The following is a 12939-nucleotide window of genomic DNA, read 5'->3' on the forward strand; positions in this document are numbered from 1 at the left end:
TTATTTTTCTGATTATTTTACTATTTCTAATCAGGTTAGCATAATTTAATACACTTGACTTTTTAAAATAATCATAAATTTAAATCACGTAATTTTCTTTTAAATAGAAATAATTTATAAATGTATTCTTTGAGTTATGATTTTATTTATAACTCTAATTTACATAACTTCATGTCAGGTTATTATTTAGTATAAAATATTACAGAACTGATAATCTCTAATGAAAAAAAGTGCATAAATTTTCTTTTGTTGTATTTTTTTAACCTTTATTTTCATTTTTAAATTTTGTGGCATTTTAATTAAAATGATATTTTCTTTTGCTTAAATGGTGTAATATTTTTATTTATATATGAGACATTGTGCCTTGCGACAGTGAAAATTATTTCTGTAAGTTGAAATTTATTGCTATGATTTTCATTGCTGTAAATTTTTATTCTTTAGAGGTGTCTGTGTACAACCACCTTGCTACTGTATTATTATGGAGTATTGCCCAGCTGGAACATTGCATAACTTATTACGTCAAGGTACTGAGATACCTCCAAAGAAAGTCATGGAGTGGTCAAAGCAAGTTGCAAATGGAATGAACTATTTACACATCCATAAAATTATACATAGAGATTTAAAGTCAGAAAAGTATGTTACAAAATTTTCTGAATTAAGGGTTATTTTTTAAAATTACATTTATTCAGTCAACATCTAATATTTTAAAGTTCATAATTAACTGAATACCCTCCAACTTCTATGCCTTCTCTTTCCCATTCCTGTGATTTTCTATGATAAAGAGAGAAGGAGGTTTCCTTTTTTCCTCTTGTGATTGTATTACAGAAGTAACATTACATGCAACCGATGACTCTTACGTTGAGGAGTGTAAGCAGGATAACTGGTTTTGTGTTTCTCTTGTATTGTATTTTGTGATTCTTTTTTTTTTTTTAATGTAATAAATTAAATAAAATGATTATTCATTTGAAGAAGCTTCAATCGTGATCGCCATTTTTGTATAACTTGCATGTTCATGTTTATTTCGATCTGATGTGCTTTATCTGTGATATCTAAGTTGTTATGTATTGTTATTTGAGCTAATTTAACAAGCTTCCGATAAGAGAAAAAATTATTAGGTATGTAATAAAGAGTATTTAAAACAGTGACCTTAATTACCTGTAAGCGATGTATTGTATGTGGAATCTTCAATTTGCAAGGCAGAATTTTCTGTTGTGCCCTGTTTAGAAGATGATTTTTGACATTAGTCAGATACAAAGCAAAGTGAATTGGTGTGGATCTAAATAAAGCAGCAACTGTTATTTCCTTTTCCATATCAAAATTTGTAGTAAATGGAATCATGAAAGCAGCAACTTTGTTTTTTATATAGTTTTGGTGTTGAAATTAATTTTTGACATTTCATGCAAAGTTATTCTTAAATGAATAATGCTAGACAAATGAATCAACAACCATTTGTTTAGTTTACATAATGATATCAATAAATACATTGTTTTTCAGATGCTTTCTTAAAATGTATGACTCATTATTTTTTAGGGCTATAAAAAGTTCAATTGGCCTACTTATTATAAGTTCATATTTTTATTTTATAAACAAGATCCACTGAAAGATACAAGAATTCTTACAAGTCTGTAATTCATCTTGAAAGTCTGGAGTATTCATTTTATTCTTGAGGCCTTGGCCTCTTGTTTCTGTTCAGTATTTTCAAATGAGCAAAATCTTTTATATTATTAAAATATATTTTATAAAAATAGCTAAGCTAAAATTACTTGTTTGTGTTAAGTTCTTCAAAAAAGTAGGTTCCCACACAAATAAAAATTTTCTATGTAATACTCTTTAAAAGCTTCCTCACTTTATGACATAGATTGTTAAAGAGCATTGTGTTTAATCAAAATTAATTGTTTTTAGCATTTTGATTGGCTACAATGATGTTTTAAAAATTTCTGACTTTGGAACTAGTAGACAGTGGAATGACAAAAGTGTGAAAATGTCTTTTGCTGGAACAGTTGCTTGGATGGCTCCTGAAGTAATTCGAAATGAATCTTGCTCTGAAAAGGTTGATATTTGGTAAGAAAAAATTTAGCTGAAAATTTTAAAGGTGTTGATTGTAGTTATTGTTTTTTTATGTTGTTTTAATTTCTTAAGGTCGTTTGGTGTTGTTTTATGGGAGTTGCTTACTTGTGAAACTCCTTACAAAGGTGTAGATTCTTCTGCTGTTATTTGGGGAGTTGGTAGCAATAGTTTGCATTTACCTGTACCTACCACCTGTCCGGAAGGATTCAAGTTACTTTTAAAGCAATGCTGGTAAGGGGTTTAATTAAGCTTATATAAATCAAGTGTTGTATTAAATGTCTTTTTGTTTCAATGCATTTCCAGGGGTCAATTCAGGTTTTATTTTACAAGGCTGATTTTTGTGAGAAAATTTTTTTTTATTTTTGAGAAGAAGGGAAATTATTTTTATGAAAAATAGTTAATGGCAGACATTTAGTTTTTATTTTGATTTTTTTTTAAAGAATATTCATGTGTTTTTAACGTCATTCTTTCGTCTGCTTCCTCATAGTTTCTTCTAATTAATTCCAATATATTTAATCTATTGTTACAACATAGATCAAATTTGAGCTATCATTTTTAAAGCTTTCAATTTGTGACTATTATATCGTCATTTCACATTGTTTGGTGATAGTTTTTTCGGCAGTTGTTTATCATTTTTTGGCTCCTTTTATGTAGTTTTTTCAAATTTTGATATTTTTAATGCAATGTGCGCTTTTCAATTTTGAGTTATTCTTTGTGCACATTCAATTCATCATGATACCATTGTAATTTCAGGTTGTTTGATAATAGTTTATACAGTTATCAATCATTTTTCAGCTTATTTCACATAGTGTTGCTAATTCTTATATTTACAATAAGATGTTATTACAGCGTTTGTAATCCCTCTTTGACGCGTTCGAATTATGACAAATCCTAATTTTACGCGTCAGTAAATCATAATTTATTTGGCATTTTATAAAGTAAAACTTTGTGGTGGGACTGTTTTCCGGAATTTGAATTTGCATTTAAAAATTTGAATTTTGTAAGGGGGCCGCAAAGCAGCCTTTTACCTGTATCAACCCCGGATTTCCGAAATCAATTGTAAACTGTTTCGTAATTTTTTATCTTTGCAGGGCATATTAAAAACAAAATCTCTGCATCATTATATTAATTTTGAAAATTTTTATCATTATAATAGTTTTATGAAATACCTATATCATAATACAGTAGGGAACCGATTATCCGGAACGATCGAGACCATCGCTATTCCGGATAACTGATTTTTACAGTTTTCTGAATCGCTACAAAAAGCTGGTTTTTTTTTATTGTTAAACACAACTAAAAAAAAAAAATTTGGAAATAATCTTAAAAAGAAGCAAAAAACAATGAAGTAATACACTAATGATTATTTCCAAAGTGATGGGAAGGTAAACACCTTTCAAAAAAGAAAGAAAAATCCTAAAATCTTATGAGGGAAAAAAAAATTTCAAAAAATGGCGGGAAAATTTATCGAATTTCGTTCCGGTTTTTCTGATTTCCGGATAACGGGTTCTATACTGTACATACTATTTTTAATAAAACTACTAGTACATTTCAGTTATAATAAGTAATATCAATTATAATCATTTGTAAAAAATACAGATTTATATATATTAGGTTGTTTGATGTATAAATGTAAGTTTTTTTTTTAATTCCATAAGCATTGTAACCAAATTTTCTTTGAGAACTGTCAATATTCATATGCTCTTAACGTACCTGAAGTTACAAAACTCCAGTATTTCTTAAAAAATTTGAAAATATTTCAGTATTTCAAATTGTCCAATAATTTAATTATTAAACCACTTTAATTCTTTTCTTATATTTTCCTGCATACCTTTTTCTAAATCTATATTTTTTAAAATTTAAAATAATGTAAGTTTCGAAAAACTGGTAATAAAATAATTTGTTTTTATATTTATTCTTCAAGGAGTGGTAAACCAAGAAATCGACCATCCTTTAGACATATATTGATGCATTTAGACATAGCAGCTGTTGAAATTTTAAGTACTCCCGAAGAAGAATATTTTCAGACTCAGGTAATTTTTTAGATTAAAAAAAAATTTGTAACTTAATCTAAAGAAAAATGTGCAATCTATTATTTAGTAAGTAGCATGCTTCGATATATTGATAAGCCCATAATACTAATAGCCTATTATAAGCATTGATATTCAAGTAAAATTTGTCATTGCCTGTTGTACTTGAGACAAAGTCATTCATATATCTCAATTAGGAATTTCAATAAAAATGAAATAGAGTAACAATAAATAATTAGTACTATTATTGTTACTTCAGCTCAGTACTCTGAATAACATGCTGAAAAAATAAAAGGATAAATTCATAAATATTCCACAAATAAAATAAAAGGAGGGAAAATGATAATTTCCAAGACAATGTGTCATCATCAGTCAGAACTAGTCTTCACATCGTTCCAAAATGAGTTTTCAGCATATTTATTTATGTTTTATATTTTAGATCAGATTTCATTCTATTTTTAAGGTCTAAAGATCTTCATTTAAATTTTTTATCAAAAAATATGGACTTGCTCTTTTTTTATATAAAAAAATTTCAGTCATGAGAATTTTTCGCAACTTTTATGTTTTTTTTTTTATCTATTTGGCTGATAGTTATAACAAGTTTAACAAAACTTTAAACTATGGATAAAATTAAATTAATATTCCTAAGGTTAAAGGTGTATTTTGTTCATTCATTGGCAAGATGTGTGTCTTTAAGCCAGTCTGCATAAGTTGAGACAATTTTCAAAATGTCTGTAGAATATGGGCAAAAATGTTACTTGTTTAGTCAATCAAAATGGAAAGAAAATCTTTTTTCATTAATTGAAGAATAAAGTAAATTAAGTGAATGGTTTCTATAATAAGATGAATTTTAAAGTATTAATTTTAAATTAGTGTTATTTACTGATTGTTTAATTCCACTAATTTTAGGCAACTTGGAAAGTGGAAATAGGTTCCTACATGCAAAAAATCAAGAACGATTCTACATATGGAATTCATATGGAGGAAGATTTAATTAAACAAAGACAGGAAGAGCTTAAACATGCACAAGATATTCGAGAACATTATGAAAAAAAGTTAGAACGAGTAAATAATTTATATTTAGAGCTAGCTACCTGCCTTTTCCAAGTGGAGCAAAGAGAACAAGAGCTTATTCAGTAAGACTCAGTTATTTGAATTGTTGCATCCTACACTGATATTATTTTTATTAAATCATTGTTTTGGCATAAAAAAATCTCACTTTTTAACAAGTTTATCATTGCTTCACTTTCAGTTCTTATTTCTGACTTAAATTTTTATTACTTTTATTTCAGACGTGAACAAGGGTTAAAATCTGGAATTACTTATTCAAGGTGCTCCAAGAAAAATATTCGAAGGTTTTTAAAGAATAATCGCTCTTGCAAAAAGCGAAGTCAAAAACCTACTCCTGAGTTAGTATTTTATTATTTGAAATAATTCTCATTAAATTGTTTCCACCTCTGTAATAAAAAATACATTTGTAAATTTATATTGTAGGGCCTTAACCTCCATGACCCACTTGTCGCTTAACTGCATGTTGAGGGAGTGCCTATCTTCATTATTATAACATTCAGTACAAATACATAAAATAGAAAGCTTGATTTTTTTCACAAAATTTCTACATTTGGTTTGTTAATATTATTTTTTTTAAATGTATATTTTAAATAAAATTTCTAGTTCTAATACTAAACTATGTATTCAATCCAATCTAATAAGGAGAACAAACTAATATACATAGTGTGATTATCTTAAAGTGAGTAAAGAAAACTGTAATATGAGGATAAAGGTGGAAGGAAGCTTTTCCTTCCCGTCTGCTTTTCTCACCAGATTTTTGCTAATGACACTGATGTTTAAATGACTGAATATCTTGCATTCAGTATTTGTTTTTGTACAATTTATTTCCCCTTGATGTGCACTGTATCCTCGAATTTTGAATTTGTTTGTTGCGTTAAAGATAACTTTATAATTTCAGCCTGTTAATTTTATTTTTAATATTAATCTATTTACTCTTTTAATTTGCTTTTCTTCTCTGTGAATCGCACATCCTGGTTAACATGAAAGTCTATTTACGAATCATGCATTGGGATTTTTTTTAAAGTGATCTACAAATCACACTATGCAATAGTGGAATATCAAAATTTGAGAATCCTGTGATGTGATACATAATTAACGAAATCTTCCAATCCCTCTATATGCTTCCTATTAATGTGATTTGCGAACTACACATCTCATTTCCTATCGGTGTGAAATCACACAGTGATAAGGATGCTCACGATTTAAAAATCACATTTTGCAATTTCTATACACTAGTTAAAGAGCGCTCACTGCAATTTATTTTAAAGCATGCTAAATTTGTTCTATGGAAAAGGCAGGTTTTGTCTCTAAAACTGAACTCAGCGGCACAACAGCCCATGAAAAACCAGGACCTACTGTGTCCATTCCAAATTTCTTGACCTTGGGTTTTGTGTTTCGTTTCAAATGGGTAATCAGCTGAAAGTGGAACTCCCAATATTTAGTCCCCAAGCATGCTTGGTACTCATTTTATTGACCAACTGCTGGGATGAAAGGCTGAATCATCTTACCTGGTCCGATGATAGAACCCTGGACGTGGCATCAGAGCGAAATATGCTATCCCTCAGCCACAGGGCAGCAAGTTTTGTCAACTTACAATCTAAAGCATATTTATAACATTGAAATTTAAGGTTCACAGGATTAATAAAAAAATATTAATTTTAAAAAAATTACGTAATTTTTCTGAAACCATAATGACTTTTATTCATTGATGTTTAAATTACATTTTATTTGCATCTATGAGTATTGAAATTTCATGAAATACATCAATTACTCATTTATAAAAATTATATGTAAATTATAATTTGGATTCATAATTTTCTAAATGCAAAAATTTATGCTGCCTCCATATAAATTGCGCTCAGCTGAATAACACATAAATCTGAGGAATTCATATTCTGGCTGATCATTGATCAGGAAATATTTTTTGAACTTATGTTGTAAGAAATGTGAGATATTTTCTCTTCATTTTTAGCTATTTTTATTTTTTTATCTGAAAACAATAGCTATATTTTGATGTAAAATTTTAAATCCTGTACAAAGTAAACTTGTTAAATGAGTATTGGGGTTGACTGATTTTTCTTATGAAATAGTTTTATCTTGCCTTTTAATTAAAGTTACTGGTTTAGACTACTAGGGCAGTACAAATATATCTTTTACAATAAGTAGAATTCTCAAAAGATTTAATTTCATTAGCTAAAAAGTGTTTTATTTTTCCCTTTGAAATAGATGAAGACTTTCGTAGTAATCAATACTGATTCCAATTGCCTTTTAATTTTAGTATGCAAGTATGAATGATTACTTCTAGCATCTATCTTTGCATAAATGTGCCAAAATTATCTCAACACAATGTAAATAGCGTTTTTCTTTTCTTTTCAAATGCAGGTTGATCATTAATGCCCCATTTACCTTTTGTTTTCATTCATAGTGTTCTGAATGTTTACTTATTCAAATTAAATTCCATTTATTTTTTCTTATTCAGGCCAATTACAGCTGCAAAGTCAGTTGATAGCTATTCTGCTTTTCATGGTTCTGCTAAATCACGAATTAGAAGAGCAAAAAATGTGCGTTCTGGCCAATTTGCAGATGACAAATTTGATTATTCTGTTCCTCCAAAAATAATTGAAGAGTTTAAACAAGATACGAAACATGTCATATCAAATGTTGTGGATTCAGAAACCCAAACAGATCTGAGATTCCAAGAGCAAGCCAATGACTTAAGTGCCACAATTCAGCAAAGTATGTCTATTTCGGATGATTTTACTCTTCTTAAAAACACAAACTCATCATCCTCTACTCTTGATGTCAGTGTTCATAACTCATATCATCAATCGTCTATATTTACTCAATCTTCTGTGATCAAAAGTTGTAACCAGTCTTATGAGCAAAATGCTGCCATAAACTCCAATGAATTTGAATGTCGTAAACATTTGTGTGCATTACCCTCTGGCACTGCTGTTAATTTAGGTAACTATTCTCATGAACTACTAAACATGAGTGAAAAATCAAAAAGAAATACTCAACAGCAAAGATTTTCTAGAAAATTTTGTAGAATGGGCTCTTTTAGAGGTAAACTTCTTTTGAAAAGATTTGGAAGTAGTCTTCAGGTAAATGGTATTCGGTGTGTGTTAATATTAATTTATAAACATTAGCATTTTATGCTAAAATCTATTTTATTATTTTTTTTAGGAATTCAGTGCCACGGAAGAATCATGTGACAGTGATGATGGAAGGGACTCGCCAAGGTAATTTAATCATTTATACTAATATAGAGTGTGAAGCATTTTTATAAAGTGCTTAAAGATGCTTATTTTAGATTTTCGTTTTTTAGAAGCTTTTAAAGGTATTTTTTTCATTGGGTGTTTTTAAAAAGTGCTTAGTTTTTGCCATGATTTAGCAAAATGCGTGATTTTCACAATTCATCCAACAACAATCTATTTCGGCATTCCATGGGTCCGTAGCTTATTAAAGCCCCAATCATCTTAAATGTTTGATGAAATACTTGTGGGTATGTGTATACTGAGCTGGATTCCATAGGAAGGATTCTTGCATTCTCATGAGTAACTCTGTTGCATTTTGCTAGAGATTCTAAATTTCAGGCTTCATTTCTGCCATCTGAAATCGAACTGAATAATTTCTCGGATTTTTCCTAATCACGGGGACGAACTAAGCATTGCCGATTTATTTTTCCTAAAAGCAATTTTATTTCTCTTGTTAATTTCATCGTCACTGGCAAGCTAATGACCTTCTTATGCTCCTCTATTTATAGATCAGTACCATAATCCTTGAACTTAACTTGGGCATCATTCACTATTTACGTATTTTCGTGTGGATTTCCAGAGTAGTGAAAAATCACAATATTCAATTCTCAAAATTTCCATCTCCCTTTCATTCATTTAATTTAATAAAGATAAGAATTAATTGAGATTTTAATTAATAAGATTCTTTACTGGAGGGACCGTCCACCAATTACATAAAATTTTTGTACACTTTTATTGTACTTTATTATTTATTCCTTTTTATCATTGTATTATTACGTTTAAAATTTTCAGTACTTTTATGTATTTTTATGAAGAAACTACATAATATTTATAGGGGACTTTCACTACTTTAAATGAGCAAAAAAATCTTATTCAGATTTGTCATTCCGAAGAGCTTAAAGTCATCTTTTAATGGCAAAATCATTTTTAAAAAAATTGAAATTAAAAAAAAAAATTCTTTCAGATACTGTAGGTGTCGTATAATAATTTACTTCCAACAAAAATATTTTGCTTCAATTCTCATTGTATTTACATATCAAGATTATTAAAATTTTTTGTAAGCATTTATTTCATTAAGGAAATACTGAACCAAGTAACAAATTTTAATAAAATTTATTTGAGGCCATTCACTAATTTACATTTGTGATATGAATTCATCAAAGTTTGCTTAGCTCGCTTAATTTTTTATGTATCTTTATAAATTTTGTATCAATAATTGTAATCTTGTTAATGTTTTGTTGAGTATTCTTTTTAAATAACCATTTTAAATTAATTGTAATTTTGAATGTATTATTTTTTTACATAATTGTGTAAAGTAATTATTAATTTAAAAAATAGAATGTGATCCACTCAATATTGAATATATTTAAAATTGTGCATAAATTGTTTTAATGGTGGCTAATATAATCAAGAAAAGAATTCTTTGTCAGAAACTAGTTATTTTATCGTGATTATGTAACTTTGAAAATTATTTTACATTTTGTAACATATATATAAAAAACTTTCAACGATATGAGGGGAGGGATATATTATTGCACATATCCTAGTTTTGATATTTTTTTAAAATGCTTAAAAATATTTTTTGTCTCCTTAAGTACTTAAAAGGTGCTTATTTTGTGCTGAAAAATTTTGCTACACACCCTGTAATAATCTGTTTATTTTAGGTATCCAATTGATCTTAATAATGCTTTCATTTATTCATTACAGACATTCTCAATATAGTCTTGCTAATATAAGTGAGAATTCTTTATCCAGTTCTGATGAATATTTTTCTGAAGAAGAAAATACTAGTGAACATTCTAGCAGTCAATACACAGCTGGAGAATTAATGTCAAGCATATCTAATCCAGACATTCCGTTAAATATTGAATTAGAATCGTCTGATGATGATGTCAGTCCTAATCAAAAGCCTTATGAAGGAAATTTTGCTCAATCTGTAAAACTTCATAATCATTCTTACTGCTCAGATGCACATCAGGAGTTTGTTTCCAATAGAACTAGTCCTGATATAAGACTAGAAATCATTCCAAGAACTACAGATGTATTTTCTGACTCTGATATCACTCAGAAGGTGTGTATTGAATTTATTTTTCTTTCTAGACAAAATATTGGTTTTGTAGTTTTTTCTACTAACTTTTCTATCGTCAGCTAAAAAGATTTTTTTTTTTTTACTTAACTATGTATTTAGTCTTCTTAAAATGTAAATTATTACTTAATAAACTAAATACGTTAAGAAATGGAAATGAGAAATAAATATATAAGAAATTGGGGTATTTAAGATATGAGTAGGTGAAGTGAGCTTTGATAGTGAATTGATCTAAAGGGCAAGTTTCCTAATATTTAAAGAAAAAAAATAAACAAATTTGCAACAGATATATTAGGCATGCTGATAATTAAGAACTAGGTGTTTTCATATGGCTATAAATAGAAAGCTGTAGCAGCAGGAAAAAAAAATCAGGTTTGCTTGTAATCGCAATTATATTTCACAGCAATTCCTGGTTGTTTCCTCAAATATTACAGTTATTTAGAGTAACTTATTTTTAAATATGGAATAAATTTTCATAAAATTTGTCCTAAGCATTTTTTACAAATAACTGCAATTTTAATATTTATACCTTTAAAAAAATTCTTGTGCTTTAAAATAATCATGTTTTTTACTTACTACATTAATAAGGCAAAATACTTAAGGATACTATGCTCACTTGAAATTTTACATCTTTTGGTTTGTAATATTCTTATAAGTGATAAAACACCTTCTGTAAACATATTTTTTGTTAATAATTTTTTAAATTTCAAAAACAAATAAAAACTAGATGAATAGCTGTATTCTTATATGATTTGAAAGTGCAGTTTTCCTGAATTTTTCGTGAAATGAACATTGGGAGAAAAAATGGACAGATAAACTAGTAAATACAAAGAACAAATCAGAGAGTGCAAATTTCTTCCACAGAAATAATTCTGTAATTTGATTACTTACTGGCATTAATATATTATGTTTGAAGCACCTTAGAACCGTAAAGATCTGATTATTCAAACAAAAGTTATTCAGAGTAGTATCTTTTTTTCACACTGTACGCATAGCTTAACTAGTTAAGAAAGTAACTATTTATTTAGAAAAGTAAAGATAAATTAAATTTAAGAATAAAATCTTGTAATCAATTACACAGATTTTTAAATTTTTACATAAAAGTAAATGGTATGAAAACAGTTTTAAAAATTAAAACTTTTTACTTAAAGTGCATTGAATTTCATTTGTTTAAATTTAATACCTGCCCCTAAAAATTTATTGGTCATATATATTTTCTGTCACTTCCAAAAGTTCACTTCTTCAGATGTTACTTTTGGAAAAAATGCCAGCCATGGAATAAATACCTTTTCTAAAACAATGAAAAACACTAACAGACATTTCAACAGCATCACCAAGAAAGCCTTGGCCAACCATACACTCTATAACCATATTTATCTATAACATCAAAGAAAAAAAAAATTTTTGCTTTTAGCATTGCTAATTATGCATTGCGCTCTAATCAAATTTCAGATATCAAAAACAATTAATGCATGATTATATTTATTTTACTAAAAATGCTTGAAAGTGAAGTACTTTAATCTCTTTTTCCTTATATTTAGGTACATGATGTCTGTTGTGCAGAAAAGTTGTAAAAAAATTGTTAGATAGTAATGAAACAACTTTATTGATTGGATTTTATTGTTTCATTAGAATGTAAATATATTTCATTCTTAAAAAGTCAAAAAGATGGATTCCCTTCATAACATTCCTCATCTGTTGTAGAATAATTTTAACCTAAACATTTTAATATAAACTAAATTATCAATGGATACAAAGTGTTTTTTCCAGTTTTTAAACACTTTTAATTGAATGTTGTGTTTCTTTATATATTTTTTTACATTATAATAATGAGGCTATATCTAATTATATAATATAAATATATATATATAATATAGTATGCATCAACCACTTATTTTTTTTTAATTCAAAATAAATTTAGGCACTTTATTGCTTGATAGATACTAAAATATGCAAAAAAAAGTATTCATGTAAAACACAATTTCCAAGAAATTATCAAATTTACTTTTTATACATTTATTCAAAAGAATTTTGTCCACTATCTGTGTAATGGTCTGTTCATAAATAATCAGAACTTAAGCTACAAGTTGTTCTAAATGTTTCATCAATTAATATTGTGAAACCTAATTAAAAAATTCCCATTTAAACCCTAGAGAGTCACCGCAGTCTCAATTGAAGGGGTTGAGTTTGGTATCATTAGATCGATTTTTCAAAATATTTAACTCTTCTATCATTTTTTCGATCTGACTTTTGCTTTTCAAATTATCTCCATTTTAAGCAATTTTTGCCACATTTTTATTTTGCTGTTACAGTGTTATGAAAAATGCAAAAGTCTGTCAGTCATAATGGGATACTTTTTTTCTGGAGAATCCATATCAGTAATAAAATAATGAGGGTTGCTATTTTGAATTTGCCCCACTCCCAAGAT

The 12939-nt window shown here is 27.8% G+C and overlaps 1 protein-coding gene across 6 annotated transcripts in view; it reads left to right on the forward strand.

Annotated features, from left to right (window-relative positions):
- The window catches only part of LOC107443760 (uncharacterized), a 28602-nt gene extending 16379 nt beyond the window's left edge, over positions 1 to 12223 (forward strand). For 5 of the 6 annotated variants that reach the window (XM_016057724.4, XM_016057722.4, XM_016057721.4 and 2 more), the window contains exons 5-14: positions 442 to 633; positions 1903 to 2061; positions 2140 to 2298; positions 3992 to 4100; positions 5007 to 5233; positions 5390 to 5506; positions 7648 to 8272; positions 8355 to 8410; positions 10133 to 10496; positions 12053 to 12223. In XM_016057724.4, the coding sequence (XP_015913210.2) occupies positions 442 to 633; positions 1903 to 2061; positions 2140 to 2298; positions 3992 to 4100; positions 5007 to 5233; positions 5390 to 5506; positions 7648 to 8272; positions 8355 to 8410; positions 10133 to 10496; positions 12053 to 12085 (2041 nt within the window). In that variant the 3' untranslated portion in view covers positions 12086 to 12223. The remainder of the gene's footprint in view (positions 1 to 441; positions 634 to 1902; positions 2062 to 2139; positions 2299 to 3991; positions 4101 to 5006; positions 5234 to 5389; positions 5507 to 7647; positions 8273 to 8354; positions 8411 to 10132; positions 10497 to 12052) is intronic. The other variant, XM_071187640.2, reaches the window with a different exon arrangement.
- The last annotated feature ends 716 nt before the right edge of the window (positions 12224 to 12939 follow it).

The sequence above is a fragment of the Parasteatoda tepidariorum genome, chromosome 11 (genome assembly GCF_982258835.1).
Source record: "Parasteatoda tepidariorum strain Cologne lab strain chromosome 11, Ptep-v5.0, whole genome shotgun sequence".
NCBI classification, from domain to species: Eukaryota; Metazoa; Arthropoda; class Arachnida; order Araneae; family Theridiidae; genus Parasteatoda; species Parasteatoda tepidariorum.